Source organism: Protobothrops mucrosquamatus, unplaced genomic scaffold, assembly GCF_001527695.2.
Source record: "Protobothrops mucrosquamatus isolate PMUCROS unplaced genomic scaffold, P.Mucros_1.0 scaffold2535, whole genome shotgun sequence".
Classification (NCBI taxonomy): Eukaryota; Metazoa; Chordata; class Lepidosauria; order Squamata; family Viperidae; genus Protobothrops; species Protobothrops mucrosquamatus.
This window is the reverse complement of record NW_015388596.1, coordinates 47,010-67,407: the sequence shown is the minus strand read 5'-3', so window position 1 is coordinate 67,407 and position 20,398 is coordinate 47,010. Positions and strand designations below refer to the sequence as shown.

At 40.8% G+C, this 20,398-nt stretch overlaps 1 protein-coding gene and 1 pseudogene across 1 annotated transcript in view; one reads left to right on the top strand and one right to left on the bottom strand.

The window, feature by feature from the left end:
• Nucleotides 1–20,398, top strand: part of LOC107295850 (CUB and sushi domain-containing protein 2-like) — a gene marked incomplete at both ends in the record, with an annotated part of 145,422 nt that overhangs the window by 79,564 nt on the left and 45,460 nt on the right. Inside the window, 5 exons of the mRNA XM_015825185.1 lie at nucleotides 1,351–1,520; nucleotides 5,885–6,041; nucleotides 6,955–7,146; nucleotides 9,573–9,699; nucleotides 14,977–15,179. Of these exons, the coding sequence (XP_015680671.1) occupies nucleotides 1,351–1,520; nucleotides 5,885–6,041; nucleotides 6,955–7,146; nucleotides 9,573–9,699; nucleotides 14,977–15,179 (849 nt within the window). The remainder of the gene's footprint in view (nucleotides 1–1,350; nucleotides 1,521–5,884; nucleotides 6,042–6,954; nucleotides 7,147–9,572; nucleotides 9,700–14,976; nucleotides 15,180–20,398) is intronic.
• Nucleotides 10,891–11,219, bottom strand: LOC107295851 (annotated as a pseudogene).

The window sequence follows — 20,398 nt, the reverse complement described above, 5'->3', positions numbered from 1 at the left end:
TTGGCTCTTTTATGACTCATGGACTTCAACTCCCAGAATTCCTGAGCCAGCATGGCTCAGCTTGGAAATCTCTACTTTTCCCCTCAGCATGGCTGGCTCAGGAATTCTGGAAGTTGAAGTCCACGAGTCGTAAAAGACCCGAGGTTGCCTACCCCTGGGCTAGACTTAGAATTATGGGGAGCTGCTGCTTGCTGTCTGAGAGAACACTGCAACTTTCTCATGCATATAAGCTATAATTAACATATATGAGGCAGAGACAAGAAGGGAATGGTCAAAAAAGTCAAAAGCCCATCCCTTTTTGTATCTATCACAACATCTTGACTCTTGTACTCTCTCCTCCAACAGCCCTCTGGACAGCCCTGCAGAGGGAGGATTTTTATGAATCATTTTCAGATTTTGTTTTTAAGCTAGCAATATTTTTCAGACAAATGACATTTTATCTGTGTTATTTCCAGCCGTAAAAGAATGAGGAAAATCTCACTAGCAATTGTAGTGAGGCAGGAGTGCTCTGGAGGCTGCAGAAATGGCCTTGACAGCTGTGGGTTACAGTATTACTTAAGTATTACTAGCATCGATGGAAGTTTTGCTCCGCTGGGATGGCTTTTATTTCAATTCTTGCCCTCATCAAGACATTGAAATTGATGTTTTAAATGCTGCTTACCGATTTTAGATTTCCAGCTTTCTCGTGTCATATACCAACTTGGCTTCATTGTCTGGAAATTGACAGTAAGGCTGGGTTGTTTTCTGCTTTCACATATCATGGAAGAATACAACACATTTGAGACGTTTTAGATGTGTTCAGCTCCATAGCATAGTTAAGAGATGCAGAACTAAGATAAAACAATATCAGGGTTCAGGGTACAGGGATATATTTACTTATTTAGTAAGCCTATATACTGCCCATCTCATCTAGAGATGACTCTAGGTGGTTTACAATATAATTGCGTAGGAGGGCACCATCTTTTTTGAACCAGCTTGATAATAGAGCAAGAGATGTAGTAGTAGCCTATGTTACACTGTCCAAATGCAGAACACATGAGAGTCCTGACTCATAGGATGATTCTTTATTTCTGTAATCCAACGTTTGATTTCTAGTCTAGCACGGATGATGTTACCTAGTTTAGGTAATGAAACGTCTGCAAGAAAACAACCAAGCTCAGAGAGCACCAAGGACCCCTTCAGTTCAACCCTGAGAAGCAAATATCCTCCTTTATTCAAGATTCAAGGTTCCGTGTGTAGGAAGAAAAACACAATAGGCCCACATTAGTATTTACCCAGACAGCGTGCTTTTTATATCACTCGTATATCCCCATCTGTTAACAGTCAATCCTTCTGCCTCTTTCTCTGTAGCGGAATGTGGTTCCTCTGTGACGGGGACTCAGGGTGTTCTCCTATCTCCAAATTATCCCCTAAACTACAACAGCTACCACGAATGTATCTATTCCATCCAGACGCAGCCAGGAAAAGGAATTCAGCTCAAAGCCAGGGCGTTCAGTTTGGAAGCTGGAGATGTCCTCAAGGTAAGGACTAACCATCCAATGGATTAAAATGAGAATTAAAGTATAGTTAAGCCAGCAACGTAACAAGAAAATAAGAACCAATGCATTTCAAAACTGCTGAATCCCAGACCAAATTTTGCATGCGGTTGTACTTCCCCAGAAGAAGTAGGTCTGTAATCTGGGAATGTTCCTAGACTCCCAACTACTTCCAGGACTTCTGAACAGTGCTGCTTTTCTCAAGTCTCTTGGTGGCTTTCTATATTATCAATAATGGTATCTTTCTGGACTATCTAGAAGAAATGGGTCTTCGACATTGAAGTAGTATGCTACTGGTCTGTTCTATCAGGCTGTGACCAGTTGTTTGACCTCTAGGCTTAGACTTATGGATGGAGTCCCACATTACACTGATGGGAGGGTCTTTGGAGTAGAATGTCTTTAATGCAGCTCAGTTTGTTGTTCCTTACTCTCTAAATTTGATAATGGGCTGGACTAGAGAAGAAGCTGAAGCCAAATCCAAACATGATTAAGATGTTGTAGGTAAAGAGGATATTAAACTCAAGAAATGAGCTTTGATCTACTTTGGATAGGCTTCTACTCTGCCTGAAAAAGCAGATTTGCAGACTGGGAGTGTCCTCACTGACTTAACCCAAAGTGAGGAATGCCTTCACATAGGAGTCTTCCATGCCTGCTGCATCGCTTCTTGTGCCAGTTGAATATGCTGACAGTTATCCACATCTTGTCCCAACCCATCTTGACCATAGCAATGTGTTTTATGTAGTGCTATCCTTGAAAGCAATTAGTGCAAAATAGGATGGCCAGATGCTGCCTCTATTCAGGATCACCGTGATGGTTGTAATGAAAGATATGTACCAGCTACCAATTGTCTACTGAGCATAATTTACCATGCTAGCATAGATCTTCAAAGCTCTAAATCAGTGGTTCTCAACCTATGGGTCGGGACCCCATTTGGGGTCGATCGACCATTTCACGGGGGTCGCCAAGCAAGGCTGTCCGCCATTTTTTCCCCTTTTCCGGCGGGTGCCTTACCTCCCTTGAGCTGGGCCAGCTGGTGGTCGGCCTGCTCCGTCTCTGCCGCTTGCCAGCTACGCCTCGGCCGGCGCAGGGGGCGGAACCACGCATGTGTGGCGCTCCCGGGCAGGGAAAGTCCTCGACTTACAACCGGTTGGGTAGTCCTTGATGTACAACCGGTTTAGTCCTCGACTTACGACCGGTTGGGGGTTGCAGCATTAAAAAGGTTGAGAACCACTGCTCTAAATGGATTTGACTGTTTTCAGAGACTACCTGTCCTGGGATAGAACTATCTGGTCACCCAACTTACAACCAGAATTTTCATTTTTTTTTTAAAGCAAGGTGATTGTTAAGTGAGTTGTGCCCAGTGTTATGCTCTTTTTGTCATGGTTGTGAAGTGAATCATGCAGTCATTAGGCAAATCCAGCTTCCCCCATTGACTTTGCTTGTCGGATGCCAGTGGGAAGGTCATGTGACCCCCCAAGAGACACCGATTATGGTAAATGCATGTTGGTTACCAAGCACCCAAATCTGATTATGTGACCATGGGGATGCTGCGTCAGTTATATGTGCAAGAACTGGTTGTAAGTCCCTTTTCTGAGTGCTCACTGTAACTTTAAACAGTCAATAGATCAGTGGTGGCGAACCTACGGCACGGGTGCCAGAGGCGGCACTCAGAGGCCTCTCTGTGGGCACGCACACTGTCGCCCTAGTCCTAGGCCTTCAGCTGGGTTTTATAAAACCTTTTCACTTTAGGCCTTCACCGTCATGTGCCAAAAAAAAAAAGGTTCAATCAATCAGTCAATTTCAACTTCTCGCAAAAAAAAAAAAAGATCTTGCAAAGTTGGAATTGATTGATTGAACTTTTTAGTCCCACCCAGTCTGCCGTTAACACCGCAGCCACACCCACCCAATGGGCCAGGCCCAGCCATTGGGCCACACCCACCCGGCACCCGACAATGCATAAGTGGGTTTTGGGTTGCAGTTTGGGCACTCGGTCTCTAAAAGGTTTGCCATCACTGCACTAGATGAAGTATTGTGAGTTGAGTACTACCTGAACTTAGATCAGGAGAAGGGACTTTTTGAAAATGCTCTAAGTCAGGGGTAGTCAACCTTGGCTCTTTTATGACTCGTGGACTTCAACTCCCAGAATTCCTGGGAGTTGAAGTCCACGAGTCATAAAAGAGCCAAGGTTGACTACCCCTGCTCTAAGTGCTAGATGCAGAGCTCTCTGGGAGATGTACTTCTTCCCTGTGGCTTACAGATTTCTCCATGGAGATGTATCCTCCCTATCTTGCACCTCAGAAAGTAGGACAATGCCATATATTTTCCCAAGCTATTCATTTTTCATAGATTTCATGATAGTGAGTTTAACATTGATGTCAAGGGTTCTGATTTCTTTTTCAAAGTGTGTCATAATCTATTACAGACAAATAAGAAGAAAACATAACCAGATAGAACACTGAATAAAAATACGCTGTACACAAAACAAGAGTGACAGAAATGAAATTAAGGAGGGAGAAAACACAAAGAAAAACAAAAAAAAATGTTACACATGCATATTTTATTGTATACGTTTTATATATATTACATCTCAAGTCTTAAACCATGAATTAAAACTTTGACTATACAGAAGGAATTTGATTGAGGATCTCCTAATGTCCATAAAATACAAGCACAAATTTTACATAAAATGTAAAATTCTTACGTACAATTTCTGCATGCATTTGTTTTCAAGTTTTTCATTTTAGGTATGCTAGACTGTTTCCACCAGTGTCAAATAATCTTATTAGCTGCTACTCACACTTCATACTTCACTAGATTCCAAATTTAACCTCACATAAATATCTTTAGCCCTCATTCTTTCAACACTTTATTTGCAACCTTATAAATAACAAATCATGAGAGTGTCAGCATTGAGGGTGTCCCAAAACAGTCTCAGTGTCCCAATTTGCAGAAATAGAAACCCATCGGATACATCTTCTCAATTGTTCAACCAACAGGAAAAAAATATTGAATTCATCACATTAAAAAGGTGCGATATTAATATAATATTTAAAATTTTCTAGCCTCTTGATATATTAAAACAGGTTTCCTACAGTCATCATAGTATGTTTTGAACTATAGAATTATAAACTGACTGTAGGTTTAGGGACGTTGGGGACTTTCAAATGTTTTCTCTAATTTTATTAACAATTTCAAATTTCAAATCAGATAGTGTTTTAATGAAATATGACTTTTGTTTGTTAACACCAAAAAAAAGATCTTATGCACTGGATTGTCCCAAATTGTCATTTTTTGATGAAAATTAGGATCAAACTTAAACCTCCTTCCAAGGGTGTTCTATATATGTCTTGCAGTTTTGAATGTGAGAACAGCACCCAAATAAGAAGTAAAATAAGAGCCAAGTCTTTGTGAAGATGTTACAGGGGAATTCTTCATATTATTCTAAGATGCCTTGAGTTCAGAAAGCTGGATAAAATAAAAAAATAAAACAGTCTCGAATTAATCAGGAAACTGATAAAACACTTTTAATGTCATTTTAACTGAAATGCATATAAATAATGAAGCTGACATCCCTTCCAGCTCTATTCTATTCTATTCTGTTCTATTCTATTCTATTCTATTCTATTCTATTCTATTCTATTCTATTCTATTCTATTCTAAATGGGTGGCTATTGTTAGTATGCAGAACATTTTAAATCAAAGAGTAACATTGTCATTTTGAGAGCAAGAGATCTGTTTTGGGACATTGGGGTGGAATTTTGAGCTCAGAGCAAACTTGTTGGAAGTTTCACAATGATCCAGGGAAACAACTTCATGTTTTGAGAGGCCATCTTGTACTGAAACATTGCTGGAATACAGATGCTTTGAATGCAAGGATGGAGGAGAAAAGCAGGCAGAGTTGGGGGCAGAGTTAAATGCATCATCAGTCCTTGTGTTGCCAGAAGAGATTTAAGTCCAACCCCTGCTAAATTCTGTTTACCCTTCTCTGGCACCAATTTAGTGTTGAATTTCACTTGACCAGATTCTTGTGTATAGGCTTGAATAAATTGTCTATACTGCAATCTAACTGGTAGTCCTAATTCTTTGTGCTTGACAAAGGCATATTGATATTTTTCACAGCCTAGTGGCTACCAATGCAACATGCCCTCGCTCTTCAAAAGAAGAGTCAACACTGTTTTCATGTCACAGTGCCCAGGCCAAAGGCATGGGACAATGAAGAACGTTCCACCCATCCCCAGGGTACCAAATGAACAAAACTGTTGACTTTGTAGAGACAAAAGGTACCTGGTCAGCGGATGAGCAGAGACAAGGGAATCCATCTTCTCATTTATTTTCTCCTCTTTTCCAAGATTTATGATGGCAACAATAACTCGGCTCGCCTGCTGGGCTCCTTCAGCCGTGCCGAGATGTTGGGTCTTAATGTCAACAGCACTTCCAGCTCGATGTGGCTTGAATTCATCACAGATGGAAATGGCACGGATCAAGGTTTTGAGTTGCAGTTTTCTAGTAAGTATGGAGGCTGCTGATCCCGCAGCTGGGGGAAAGGATCAGAGCAGTGTTAGAGTCCATGTACTGCTCCAAACCTTTAAGGAAAATTAGTTGGCAAGTAAGGGTGTCTAGATGGAAGCCAAGCTAATGCCAGATCTTTTGGTGAGATTTTATTTTTCATACCTAAACCTTCAAAAGGAAAACTATTTGTGCCTGCTTCGTGTAAGAGCACATTTTTCATTACAAGTTGTCTGTGTAAATATCGTTGTGTTAATCTTCACACACTTTCCCATCGTTCTGTGTCTATTGTTCTACTCATAATCTGGTTGTTGAGCCCTCTTTTGAAAAATTGCAGATCACTACCTCCACTGAAACAAGCTACACAAGAAACAGCCTTCAATGCATCTTGTTTCCAACCCATCCATCAGATTGATCCATAAGGTTCAGAATCAGCAAATAAAAAAACCTATTTTGAAGAGAAAATCTATTCCTTTCTATTTTGCAGCATTTTTCTCTCTGGTTTCTTAAATACCTCCACTTCCCTGGGTCTTTTCCATTGGATGCTTCACCTTAGTCCTGGCACTTTAGAAAGACTACAAGGGATATTTTAATCTGGTTTTTTAAAACAATTTGAAAAAGAAATGGCCAATTAATATTTTGTTTTAATTACTTTTTAAATTTAGTATTTATTGTATTATGTATTGTTTTAAATGGCTGTAAGCCGCCCTGAGTCCATTGGGAGAAGGGCGGGGTAGAAATTAAATAAAAGTAAAGTAAAGTAAAGGCTGAATGTTCTGGGATGTCTTTTCTCAGACTACACCCTGGAAGTCTCTAAAGGAATTTCATTAGCCATTGACAGTTTTTGCTAAAGCAACAGCCAAGACGAGACTGGGGATCCTTTCTAACCATTTGCCTTTATTCCTAATTTCAGGTTTTGATTTAATCAAGTGTGAGAACCCTGGTATCCCGCAATTTGGCTATAAAGTCCACGATGAGGGACATTTTGCAGGCAGCTCTGTCTCTTTCAATTGTGACCCTGGCTACACATTACGCGGAAGCCGTGGGCTTACTTGCTTGACTGGAGAGCGAAGATCCTGGGACCAGCCTCTCCCCACCTGCGTAGGTATGACTCTTCCCTCTTGTGTGGTGGTCACTCCCCAAACATTCGGCATAGCTGCTAAGGGGATGGCCGGCCAGTTGGTTGAGCTGTGTAATTTTATGTCCCAAAGCCACCCATAGTTCTTGGAATCTTCAGGAAAAAAACATTGAGATCTTCTTACTAAACTGAAAGTTTAATGGGATAAAATTGTTAAATAATTGAATGCATAGCTGAGAGGTTATTGGAATATCAGTCCAGAATTGCAAGAAAGAGTGACTTTTACCCAGAAGACACAGAGGCATGGAGCTTAGAATGTCTGGTAGGAGGGTCCCTAGCAACTCACAAAACATATCTATAGTTGTTGCAGGTAATTGCTTGCAGGAGAACAACAATAAAGGAATTACTCAGAAGTCACTCCTCCACATGTGGTCCTTGGTTCCTGGGGCCTGACAAATACAGTTCTAATCTAAAGGCTGTTTAGGATGAATTAGGGGCACAAAGTGCCACCTTTACAAATGGATCAGGATCAATGGCCGGATTGCTGCAGAAGATGACCTATTAATCTTTTTCACCTGTCCAAATGTGCACAATAGCTTTAATTCCTACCATTTCCTTTTCGGCATTCATACTACTGTTTTTTTCCAATAACCTTCAGGCTAATGAGTCAATCAATACCAGATGCAGTCGGTTTCTCTCTTTTAGTACACCTCGAGGGCACAAATCAAGCCTTCCTTTTGTCGCCATGTCGTGTTCCCACCGTTTGGCAATGAATGAGCATCGAGAATTGTCTAGCCACCTCTTGGTTTCTAGCGCTTGGCTGTCTGAATAAGTCAGTGTTTCCCAACCGTAGCCATTTTAAGTTGTGTGGACTTCAACTCCCAGAATACCCCAGCCGGCAATTTATGACCGTTTTTCACAGTCATGACCTTTGCAGCATGCTTAGGATCATATGATCAAAATTCAGATGCTTGGGAACTGATTCATATTCATGACCCTTGCTGTATGCTGAGGTTATGTGATCTGTTCACCCTTAGTGATCTTCTGACAAGCAAAGCCAGTTGGGAAACTAGATTCATTTAACAATTGAGTTACCAACTTATCAGCTGCAGTGATTCACAACAACTATGGCAAGAAGGCTCGTAAAATTGGGCAAAGCTCACTTAACAAATGACTCATTTAACAACAGTAATTTTAGGCTCAATTATGGTCGTATGTTGAGGACTACCTGCATTTATATCTTCTAAAAAGAAAGAACAGACTAAAAGTAAAGTTACTGTATAGAGCGAAAGTTAGAGTGACAATATTTCCTTTATTATAAAGGATAGGCTTTTATTTCAGACAGCTAACTTTTATTAAGATACGCATTCTCTTAAAATTTTTCTTAGTTTTGCTCTTGAATTTTCCTTCGCAAATTAAATTTATAAACATAAACAATTAATAAAAATTATCCTTATGAGCCTCTTTCAGGTTTGCCCCTTTTCAGGTTTGTCTTTATTCTTTCCAAGATAATATGATCATTGTAGCTATAGGTGAACATGGATAGAATGGATATAGTTTTAAAATCGATTCCATTGTATTCACATAATACATAAAACCAGGGCTTTTTTTTCTCATAGAACGCTGAGAACGGAGTTCCGGCACCTTTTTTGAATGGAACCTTGTAGGGTAGGCAAGGCGGGTTATATGACGTGTGTGAGTTCCGGCACCTTTTTTTTTTTTTTTTTAAACAAAAAAAGCACTGCATAAAACTAATTTAATGTACATAATTCTATGTATCAGGCAACAGAAAAAGAGTGAATTTAAGGTGGCTAAATTCACTCTTTTTCTGTTGCCTGATACATAGAATCATAAGTAATCAAAGGGTCTGTCATATCCAGAATGCTAAGTCACAAAATACTTAATATTTAGAAATTTTGCAAATATCAGTGATTCTCAACCTTGGCAATCTAAGTTCTGTGGATTTCAGTTCCCAGAATTCCCCACCTAGCATGTTAGCTGGGGAATTCTGGGGCTTGAAGTCCACAAATCTTAAAGTTGCCAAGGTTGATTTATTTATTACGCGTATAGCGCCAAGAGAAACACTGCATTAGACCTTCAACAGTTGAGTTTCAGAATGTTGTGCAAATTCAGCCATATCTGCTTCTGGCCTTATTTTGATGGGCTCCTCTCCCTCATCTCTGTGTGTACACTAATCTTGACACTTTTCAAGTGTGTGAAAGCACAATACACATCAACCCCAGGTAGTTTGGTCGAAAGAAATTATGAAGCTGTAATTCTAATATGTGGTGGGTACCCAAATGATAATAGCGGTTGGATGTTCTGTATTTTCTGTGGCCTCTTTTCTCTAGAACCTCTTACATGAACGGGCAGCAAAAGTAAAGTCTTCCCCAAAAGAAGAAGCAAAGGATGTTTAGAGTTCAGTTGCTGAATTGTTTTGTGGCTTCTTTCAGCTGAGTGTGGGGGCAGCATTCGAGGTGAGTCTTCAGGAAGAATCCTGTCTCCAGGGTTTCCAACGCCCTATGATCACAATCTCAACTGTGTCTGGACAATTGAAGCAGAGGCGGGTTGCACAATAGGGTAAGTTCAAAGACTGGAAAAGATTAGATCAGCAACACCCCTACACCATCCAGCACTCCTCCTGTCACTGTGGTTTTGAGTCAATTACGTTGTGCTCCAAGCAGGGCACAGGTGTTTCTGTGCGGGACCATTTCTGCTCTGCAATTAAAAATAAAGAAATAGATGCATGAAAACGCCCGTGCCAAAACAACCCCAACTCTTGGCAGGAGTAGCCGAGCTCTACGACCTGTTTGAATTATGCAAATTGATTGCATTTCCATGATTTCTCTTGCTTTGCATACTTTAGTGTTTACTATTTGGCATCAACAGGAGGAGGATTAAAAAAAAACAAGGCTCAAGCTTCATAATCAGCAAATTAATCAACCATACATTTTTTAAAAATACGAGTTGTGGATTAATCAGGGTAGATGTGCTGGTTTTAATTGGTCAAACGCAAGGCTTGAAGACAGATTGGATTCAGTGGATCGTAGCAATAGAGAATGGGAAAAATAGAAAGAGACCCCCCTGAAGTTCTAACACCCTCACAGTGGCTTCTCTGCTCTCAGGTGCTAATCACATTCATACCTGCGCAGCTTCCGATGCGTTTGGAATATGGATTGCTGCCAGAGAAATGCAAAGCCATTTTTCAAGAGCTTAGAAGAGAACATACAAACACAAACAGTATAATTCCAGCCTGAGCTGTGTAATATCAGCATGACAGCTTTCAAGGGTGCAATTTGAAAAAAAGATCTTGCTAGACAGAACGAAAGTGCTGGGTCCTCTCTTGAATTACCTGCCAAATTTAGCAAGAGGCATCCACAGAATCCTATCAGATACATGAGACTAGGAAGTCAATGCCATGTAGGTCAACACTACTTTTACTGTAAAGCTGTAATAACAAAATCTTGCTGGTTTGAATGGGCCTCCCTCCTTCCTCTCTCCATCATTGTATAAACTTGGGAAGAACTTGCCTAGTCACATTACATTCTTGCTTGGGAATTAGGGTCCTTTTATCTGATCAATACTTGGTAGGAGCGTTTCCTCCTGCCCTCAAAGCCATTCCTTCTGCTCTCTGCAACTCCAGATATTTGGTCAGAATGGTACTATGTGCATTGTGATGTTCTGGTACAAGCTCTTTCCCTTCTATACATATGTGCCCACACAAAAAAATGGGAATTTGGTGGTGGAGGCAAATGGGTTCCATATCAAAGAATATTTAGAACTGGATGACCTGGCCCTTTATCTTCTTATCTCCTCCTAACTCAAAGTGCTTGCACTTTGCACTTAATGGCCAGCATCCTCTTCAACCTGCAGTTCGGTTCCATGCACTCCAGTCTCAGCACAATCTTTTTTGTGGTCTTGGCCTTCTTCTGGAAGATGGGCTTTGTCTGACCACCATAGCCACTGTGCTTACGGTCATATCTCCACTTTCCTTGAGCGTACAGAGACTATTTACTCTTCTTGTACTGGGTGACTTTGTGGGGATGATGCTTCCCACATTTCTTGCAGTAAATCCTGCAGGTTTTGGGGATGTTCACCATTTTGCCGACGTTAGCGGCGTGCAGAGAGAGCTTCTAAATGTTGTTTATTGCTATACAATGATTTTATTACCATTATTAACCATAAATCCAGATTTGTATGACATCAAACTCTAAAAGGCCACAGTCCTCTTGCTCCTGATTTAAGGCTATTCTGAAAAAAGATTTTGCAGACTTCTAAGGTCTTAGTTTAAGGCAGTGTCTTTCTCATGGCAGAGTGGAACAATACGCTGGGCCATCTCACCACGGGAGCCAACTCAGCATGGAAAATTCCATGCGGGATAACTCAACACAATAAATGTTATCCACCACTGTTTCTTTGACGTAATTTTCTGTGGCGGGTTGTCCCACGATGAATTGGCTGAGGTGGGATTGCCATGGCAAATTGTACTAGACCTTTTGTCATGGGCACCAGATTCTACTTTTCGCATTTGTTCTCTCCCTCCCACACCACAAAGACAAAATGTCTTTTGAAAATACAGTTGGATGTTCATTTTTTTCCAAAGCAGGTGTTGATGTATGACTTATTACAGGACAGGACAGTTAAAGTTTGAGCGTCACGATTCAGTAGTAAATAAAGTTGGAGGAATGAAAACTATGGTTGGTTGCTCCTACAGATGTCATAATTCTGCCTTCTGTTTTCTGGACCTTCCTCTCCCTCCCCCCCAAAAAAGTGTTCAGTCATCATTAACCAACACAACTGTGGGTTACTGAGTTGAGGAGGGCTGCAGTTGATCTATGGAAGAATTGCAGCTTCCCTCAGCAGAATGCATTTTTGTGAAATTTCAAGGACTACTAAGTAACAAGCCAGCAGCTTTGACACCTTTTTTTTTTAAACAAAAAGCACATAGTTGGGTCTTTTAACTCAGTATTCCCAGTCTTCCTACAGTACAGTCTATCAATCTTTTATTGCGTCTTCAGTACAAATGTTTATGCTAATATAAATGTAACAAGCATATTAAATAAAAAGCCGGAGGGGCAGCCCTCCCTAAAACTCAAGCCAATTAATAACCATGCAGTTCTCCAACATTTATAATACATCACCATCATACCGATTATTATGAAGATGGAATTAAAATATTAAAAGCTTCATGCTGCTGCCACTGCCTACATAAGGGGGGGGGGAATCAATGATAAAGAAAAAGAAAAAAAAATAGAAGCGCTGTTCAGCTTGGCACAAGTATAGAGAACCTTTAAAAAAATATCTGTTCTTTTCACTCCATCATCACCTTTCCCACTCAGTCTAAAAGCCTCTTTTGGCTGAGAATTTATTTCAAATGAATTTGCTTCTACCTGCTCAGTTAGTCCTTCTCCTTCACAACAAGTATATGATTTCCTGCATCTGTAAATGATGCTATTTTCATGTTTCATTTCCTCCAAGCAGTCGCGTATTAGGTGTCTTTTCTGCATATCTAATCGTATGAAATGACCAGCTTTTCTCCATATGGAAACTGAAGAGAAATTGTAGAGTGACATAGAAGGGACTATCTAACAAAATGAAATTCAATGGTGAAAAAAGTAAGGTTCTACACTTAGGCAAGAAAAACCAAATGTACAGGTATAGTATAGGGGGTACCTTGCTCAATAGTAGTAACTGTGAGAGGGACCTCGGAGTCCTAGTGGACAGTCACTTAAATATAAGCCAGCCATGTGCTGCAGCTGCCAAAAAAGCAAACACAGTGCTAAGCTGCATTAACAGAGGGATAGAATCAAGATCACGTGAAGTATTAATACCTTGGTATTAATAATAATGCCTTGGTAAGGCCACACTTGGAATACTGCATCCAGTTTTGGTCACCACGATGTAAAAAAGATGCTGAGACTTTAGAAAGAGTACAGAGAAGAGCAACAAAGATGATTAGGGGACTGGAGGCTAAAACATATAAGGAACGGCTGCTGGAATTGGGTATGTCTAGTTTAACGAAGAGAAGGACGAGGGGGGACATGATAGCAGTGTTCCAATATCTCAGGGGTTGCCCCAAAGAAGAGGGAATCAAGCTATTCTCCAAAGTGCCTGAAGGCAGGACAAGAAGCAATGGGTGGAAACTCATCAAGGAGAGAAGCAACCTAGAACTAAGGAGAAACTTCCTGACAGTGAGAACAATTAACCAGTGGAACAACCTGCCTCCAGAAGCGGTGAATGCTCCAACACTGGAAGTTTTTAAGAAGAGACTGGATGGCCATTTGTCTGAAATGGTGTAGGGTTCCTGCCTAAGCAGGGGGTTGGACTCAATGACCTCCAAGGTCCCTTCCAACTTTTTTTTTTATTATTATTATTATTATTATTATTATTATTATTATTATTATTATTATTATTATTATTATTATTATTATTATTATTATTATTATTATTATTATTATTATTAATAGTTGGGAGGAATTTTAAGATCTTAGAATTGGGGAAGCTACTTAGGTCAACTTCCTCTTCAGTTTAGCAAACTAAATTAAAACATCCCTAATAGTTGGCTTTCCAGTCTCTCCTTCAACAAATCCAATGTTCACAACCTCCTTAGGGATTGTTTTCTTTGTCAAATTGTTTTTTTTTTCAATTAGGATTTTTCCCCCTTAACGTGCAGTCACAATTGCCCTCTTTATAATGTATATCCATTATTCTCTGCCCAGAATGAATGAAAAAGAGGTCTCAGGTTCTTTCTGAGATTGCAGTGAGAAAGTTGTGTAGTACCAAAAATCAGAAGGAATCTGGTGGCACCTTTACAGACCAATATATATTATTAAAAAGCATACAGGTAGCCCTCGACGTATGACCACATTTGAGATGAAAAATTCTGCTGCTCGGCGAGATATTCATTAAGTGAGTTTTGCCCCTTTTTATGACATTTCTTGACACAGAAGTTCAGTGAATTACTGCAGTTGTTAAGTTAGTAACACGGTTGTTAAGTCATCTGGCTTCCCCATTGATTTTGCTTCTCAGAAATTCACACATCATGATCCCGTGACGCTGGGACACTGCAACTGTCATCAATACATGCCAGTTGCCAAGCATCTGAATTTGGATCAGGTGACCATGGGGATATGGTTAAGGTTGTAAGCGTGAAAAACGGTCATAAATCACCTTCTTTCAGTGTCATTGCAACTTTGAATAGTCACTAAACGAATGGTGTAAGTCGAGGACTAAATAATAACAACAACAACAACAACAACAACAACAACAACAACAACAACAACAACAATAATAATAATAATAATAATAATAATAATAATAATAATAATAATAATAATAATAATAATAATAATAATAATAATAATAATAATAAAGTTGGAAGGGACCTTGGAGGTCATCGAGTCCAACCCCCTGCTCAGGCAGGAAACCCTGAAATACCATTTCAGACAAATGGCTGTCCAGTCTCTTCTTAAAAACTTCCAGTGTTGGAGCATTCACCGCTTCTGGAGGCAGGTTGTTCCACTGGTTAATTGTTCTAACTGTCAGGAAGTTTCTCCTTAGTTCTAGGTTGCTTCTCTCCTTGATGAGTTTCCATCCGCTGCTTCTTCTCCTGCCTTCAGGTGCTTTGGAAAATAGCTTGACACAGTTGTCTTACTAATAAAGTTTATTAGTCTGAAAAAGGTGCTAGCTGACTTCTCATTTTTATATGATCCCTTTTTGATACCTGGAGAACATGATAACGTTACTTTCCTTCAGTCCTTTCTTTTCTAAACTTTTCCAGTTCTCAAATACAAATCTAGTCTTATTTGTAACTCTTCTCTCTCTTCCCTGTCCTGTTTTGCCCTCCCACGAATACAGACTCCACTTCATAGTTTTCCATACAGAGGACTTCCATGACGTTTTGAGGATCTGGGATGGGCCAGTGGAGAAGAGCATCCTCCTGAAAGAAGTTAGTGGTTCTGTCTTGCCCAATGATGTCCACAGCACCTTCAACCTGGTGGTCCTTCAGTTCAACACGGACTTTTTCACCAGCAAACAGGGATTTGCCATTCAGTTTTCAGGTAATTTTCACAGATGCCACCTGGTCTTTGGGGTCAGGAGAATGAAAACAGGAGGACCATTTCATAGATGTTTTCGACTCTCCACGACTCTGCCTGCTAAGCTGTAGGAGAGAGAATCCCCCAAATTTATTAATTTCAGCATTCATGACATGCCAGTTCCTCGGCAATTTTTCTCTCAATGCTCATGCAATTTGACGAACAATAACTTGCACTAGAAGTGATTTAAAAGGAGAAGAGAATTTTAAAGAAAGTGCCTTGGATGGAATATAGCCTTGCACTTTTTAGGAATGAAAGGGTAAGTGAGTAGGTATGAGTGATTTAGCTTTTCACTTTGCTGTCCTCTCTCCAATGGTGTGCAGTTTGCCTGTCTCTCACACTTAAATCTCAGGGAGATTTAAATTGACCTTTTCTGGTGTTAGGATCATCCCCAAAGTGAAATCCGTGAGAAATTAATGAAGAGTTTCTTCTCCTTCTGGAGAAATTCAGAGAAATCATCCATTTAGTGGAGGATTGCAAAGGGCCATTTATACAGCTGTTTCCTATATATTGTTGATCCAGAATAGCAACATAATTGTGGAACAGAGTAGCTGGAGATATTGTCTTCAAATGCATATTGTAATATTTGTACCAAGACTGTAATTAAATAATCTTAATATTTAACATTATTTAATATCCTACATTGACATATTAAATGTTAAATATTCAAAGGACACCAAAACTAAAACTGACATTTGGAAAGGCCAAATAGATACGCCTTTATGTGCTTTTTTAAAACCAAGAGATTAAGAGAGCAACCGAAGCCGCAGGATTAGAGCATTCCATACTTTGGGTTATCCAACAGAAATCCTTCCAGTGAACTAAGCCACTGCACCAGAGGGGTCTTGAAAGGGATAATTTCTGCATATTTTAATACTTCGGCAGGTTTGCAATAAAATCTGTTGACCCTAAGATAGTCAATCTTTAAGCCATCTAATGCTTTAAAGGTTAAGACCAATATCTTGATCTGAATTTAGCAAGCAATTACCTTCTTGGCCACATTTGTATTCATAGAATTGAACTATTACTCATGAATAGTCCTACATATAATGAGCTGAACCAATCCATGAGAGCCAGTTTGGGATAGTGGTTAAAGCATCTGACTGTGGAGCCCTGTCTTAGGTACAAAGCCGGCTGGGTGACCTTGGGCTAGTCACTTTTTCTCAGCCCAAGAAAACTGCAAGGCAGTCTCTGAGAATTGAACACAATTTAACAGAAGGGGGAAAAAAATACAGAATCTAGCCAAGGTAGGGATAATTGCTGCCATCCAACTAACGCAGAAAGATTTATAGCTACAAAACTAGTAGAGTTAATCAAATGTCTGACTTGTTACAATCACTACCTGAAGATGCTGGGAAAGCGCCCTGCAAGTTGATTTTTCACTGGGAGCAAAAGTTATTTCAGAACAGGCTGCATTGCAGTTTTCAGCCCAGAGTGATGACTAACCATCAGCATTTTGATTTGCCTCAGCGTGTTCACTTTCCTCCTGCCCATTATCTGTCTTGGGCAGCATATAAGTGAAACAGCTTCTTTCTAGAAATTAGATGAGAAATAGCAATAGAGCTGAGTGTTAGTGAGGTATTTGGATGGATGGATGGATGGATAACAATATTATGAAAGAAATATTTGAGCAGTGACTACAATAACAAACAGCACCAGTTTTCGTAAGAAATGAGGCTGAGACTGTGGGTTGGTGTCACAACAGATGAAAAACCAACGAAACTGGAGTGCAAGCTCCTAGAGCAATGGTGGCAAACCTATGGCACGCGTGCCAGAGGCGGCACTCGGACCCTCTCTGTGGGCACACGTGCCGTTGACCGAGCCTCGCCTCCCCCCATAACCCCCTCCTCACCAGCAGCCCCCCCTGGAGGAGAGTCGCTGCCGAGCATGGCCCACACGGAGCAGTGCAGCCAAGGACATGGCAGCCAGGCAGCATAGACAAGACTCTGCCCTCACACCCCATTGTGCACATTTGATGCTGCAGGGTGCGGGCAGAGGGCGTGGCCGCCATGGCACTGCTGGGCTGCCTGGGTGATCTGTGGCGGGCCCTGGAGGCGGTGAGTGGCCCTGTGGGCAGGTGGGGTGGGGGATGAGGTGGGGGCGTGGCAGGGGCAGGGCAGGGGGTGGAGTGGGGCCAGGGCCAGTTTTGGGGCACTTGGTCTCTAAAAGGTTCGCCATCACTGTCCTAGAGTCAGAATACCTATTGCTCAGCCAGACCTTCCTTCCTGGATTCATTTTCCAGGGACTAGACCGGAGTTTCTCAACCTTGGCAACTTTAGACTTCAGCTCCAAGAATTCCCCACGTAGCATTCTTAAACACGTGCTACTGGTTTTAGACTTTAAAGTTGCCAAGGTTGAAAAATGCTGGACTAGACACTATCCTTCTGGCTGGTTTGTTCACTCATGTTTGCTTCTTTGGTGACCTGCTTTTCATCTGTGAATTATGCACGCTGAAAGGATCTGCAAGCATGCTTTGATTTATCTTGGCTGCATTTGTGTTAAGAGGCCAGATCAAGACAAAGCCAAGGGCATTTACCTGCAAATGAAGAAGAACCAAATTATTGACCACAAATTTTTGAGGGATCCATTTTCACTGTCCACATTTTGGCAAAGGCTTGACAAGTTCTAGAATTAGACATATTGCTTGCCCCCCCCCCAAAAAAAAAAGTTTCTTGTCTTCTCCATCACTAGCTTAAGCTGAATTGGTCCCATCTGACTCTGTTCTTCTTTCACTGCTGTTCTAATGATCATTCCTCTAGTTTTATTGCCTTAAAAAATCTCAGACCTTTTCTATTTAAAAAAACAAACCCTACTTATTTTAAACTCCTGAGCTTTAAAAAGAAAACAAGGTTTCATTTCAGACAGCATTCAAGACACTCTGGCACATCTGTAAAAGAATCAAACTTATCATTCCTGCTAAAAGCAAAGTTCCTCTCAATCACAAGGAAGAGGAGACAATGTGCACATTATAATTTATTTAACAGCATAGACAACATAGTGTTGTAGCCGAATGCCAGGTAGAAGTAGCAGATGGCTAGATGTAACAAGATGTAATAAGTAAACGGGAAAGTGTGCTGATGTATACATATATCTGATCTTTGTGCAACAGACTTGGATTTGTTAATCCCTACAGCCTTTTCCAGCTGGAGAAAGAAAAGTTTGAAATCAGTAATGCATGTTTAAGCATGCATCCTGGTCCAATTCATCCATATGTGTGCTCACTGTAGCTCAAAGGAAGTTTGTGCAAAGTCTTTTCTCATTGTCAAGGTTTCAACTCTGGACTATAATGATGCAAATAATCCTAAAACATTTGCAGAATGCATTGCATGAGGTAGCAGTGATCTATGAGTTGAGTTTCATGAACGGTTGATATATTTTAGCTACTTGGCTGCTACCACCTCACTTATTAGATCATTGAGCACACAGGTAGTCCTTATAACCAACTGACTGTTCACAGTTATGACAGCCTTGGAAATGTTCCTTTATGGCCCATAAAGCATTTCTGGCTGTCATAAAACATTGTGCCACACTGACCGCATTTCAGGTGTTTGGCAGCCAACTCTCATTTGCAACTGTTTGCCAAGCACCCTGCAATCATGTGATCATTGTTCACAATCTTCTCTGCTGACTTCCCTAAAAGGTCAGTGGGGAACTCAGCAGGAAAAGTTGCAAGTGGAGGGGATAGAGGGATGGAGGGATGGATTCTCTCAGCCTCCTGAAGGATTGCCCCGCCTTCAACAGAAAAAAGCTGAATTTTTTTTTTGGCACACCACAGGAACATTTGAGAGCAAAAGGGCTACCAGCTGGGAGGATTTCAGCTCTGCACAGTGCAGGCAGCCCTTTCTGGCAGGCAGCCCTTTCCCTCTCAAAAAGCTGATGCCTAGAGGCGGCTCTTTTGCTTTATCCATTTGACAATCTGGATGATCACTTAACAAGCACAGTTGGGAATGCTGGGATTGTGGTCAATGAACAAAGGAGTCATGTATGCATCTCCCTTAATGACTGCTTTGCTCAACTACTGAGATTTCTAACCAATTGCAGCCATTAAGCAAGGAATATCTGCAGATTTTCTTTTCTAGTTTTGTGGTCTGAATTATATAATAACAGTGCTGTAAACCCACGATCCTTTGAGTTTTGACCTGTTTGGAAAAAAATAGGGGATGAGCATACTTTATGTTTTCAGAAAGGGATAGTAACCATGGTGGTGCAGTGGTTAGAATGCAGTATTGCAGGCTAATTCTGCTGATTGCTGATTGCCAACAGTTCGGCAGTTCAATTCTCACCCGCTCAAGGTTGACTCAGCCTTCCATTCTTCTGAGGTTGGTAAAATAAGGGTCAGATTGTTGGGGGCAATATGCTGACTTTGTAAACTGCTTAGGGCTGTAAAGCACTGTGAAGTGGTATATAAGTCTAAGTGCTATTGCTATTCTATTTGCCTGGACCCCAAATAGTGCATACAGCCTGGTACTGGTAATACCATCCTCATATTAATATATTTAGTTCACAACCTTCATTTGATGACTATCTGGTTCTAATCTGTCTTACTTTTGCCCTAATTTCTTCCTTCTGCTCACCCACTGCTTTATGTCTTGCCTAAAGTGGAGTTTGGGTTGATCCTAAGGTATTATCAGCTAATAGCTCTTTGTAGATGTATGTGGCTGTGGTTGCTTTTTGAAGTAAACAGGATTGCGTTGTTTGCCTTAAATGCTGATTCAGCCAGCAAAAAGTAGGCTTCTACAGAACATTTGAAGATGGGGAAAAGCTTATATGATTTATTGGCTAAAACTAGCATTGTGTTTCAAAGTCAGAAGAAATTTTAGCCTGTCCAGGGACAAATTTCTGAGTGACCTCACGGGATAGCAGTAAAGGGAATGTAAGGGAATGTGCACAAACTGCTTTGAATGACACATGGATGCACATGACCTTCTGAAGCACTCCACCAAAGGACTGGGCCAAAAGATTGGATGGACAGTCGCACTGAATTCCTCAGCATGTCTGGCTGAGGAAATCTGGGATTTGAAGTCCACAAGTCATAAAAGGGCCAAGTTTGAAGACCCCTGAGTTACACCATCAGTATTGTACTCCATGATGGACAATGATGGACTTGATGGATTCCGTACCTCCTCCTTTGTTCTGCTTAGCAATGAGGAACATGGTGCTTTCTGCTTAGTTTCCCTCTGAAG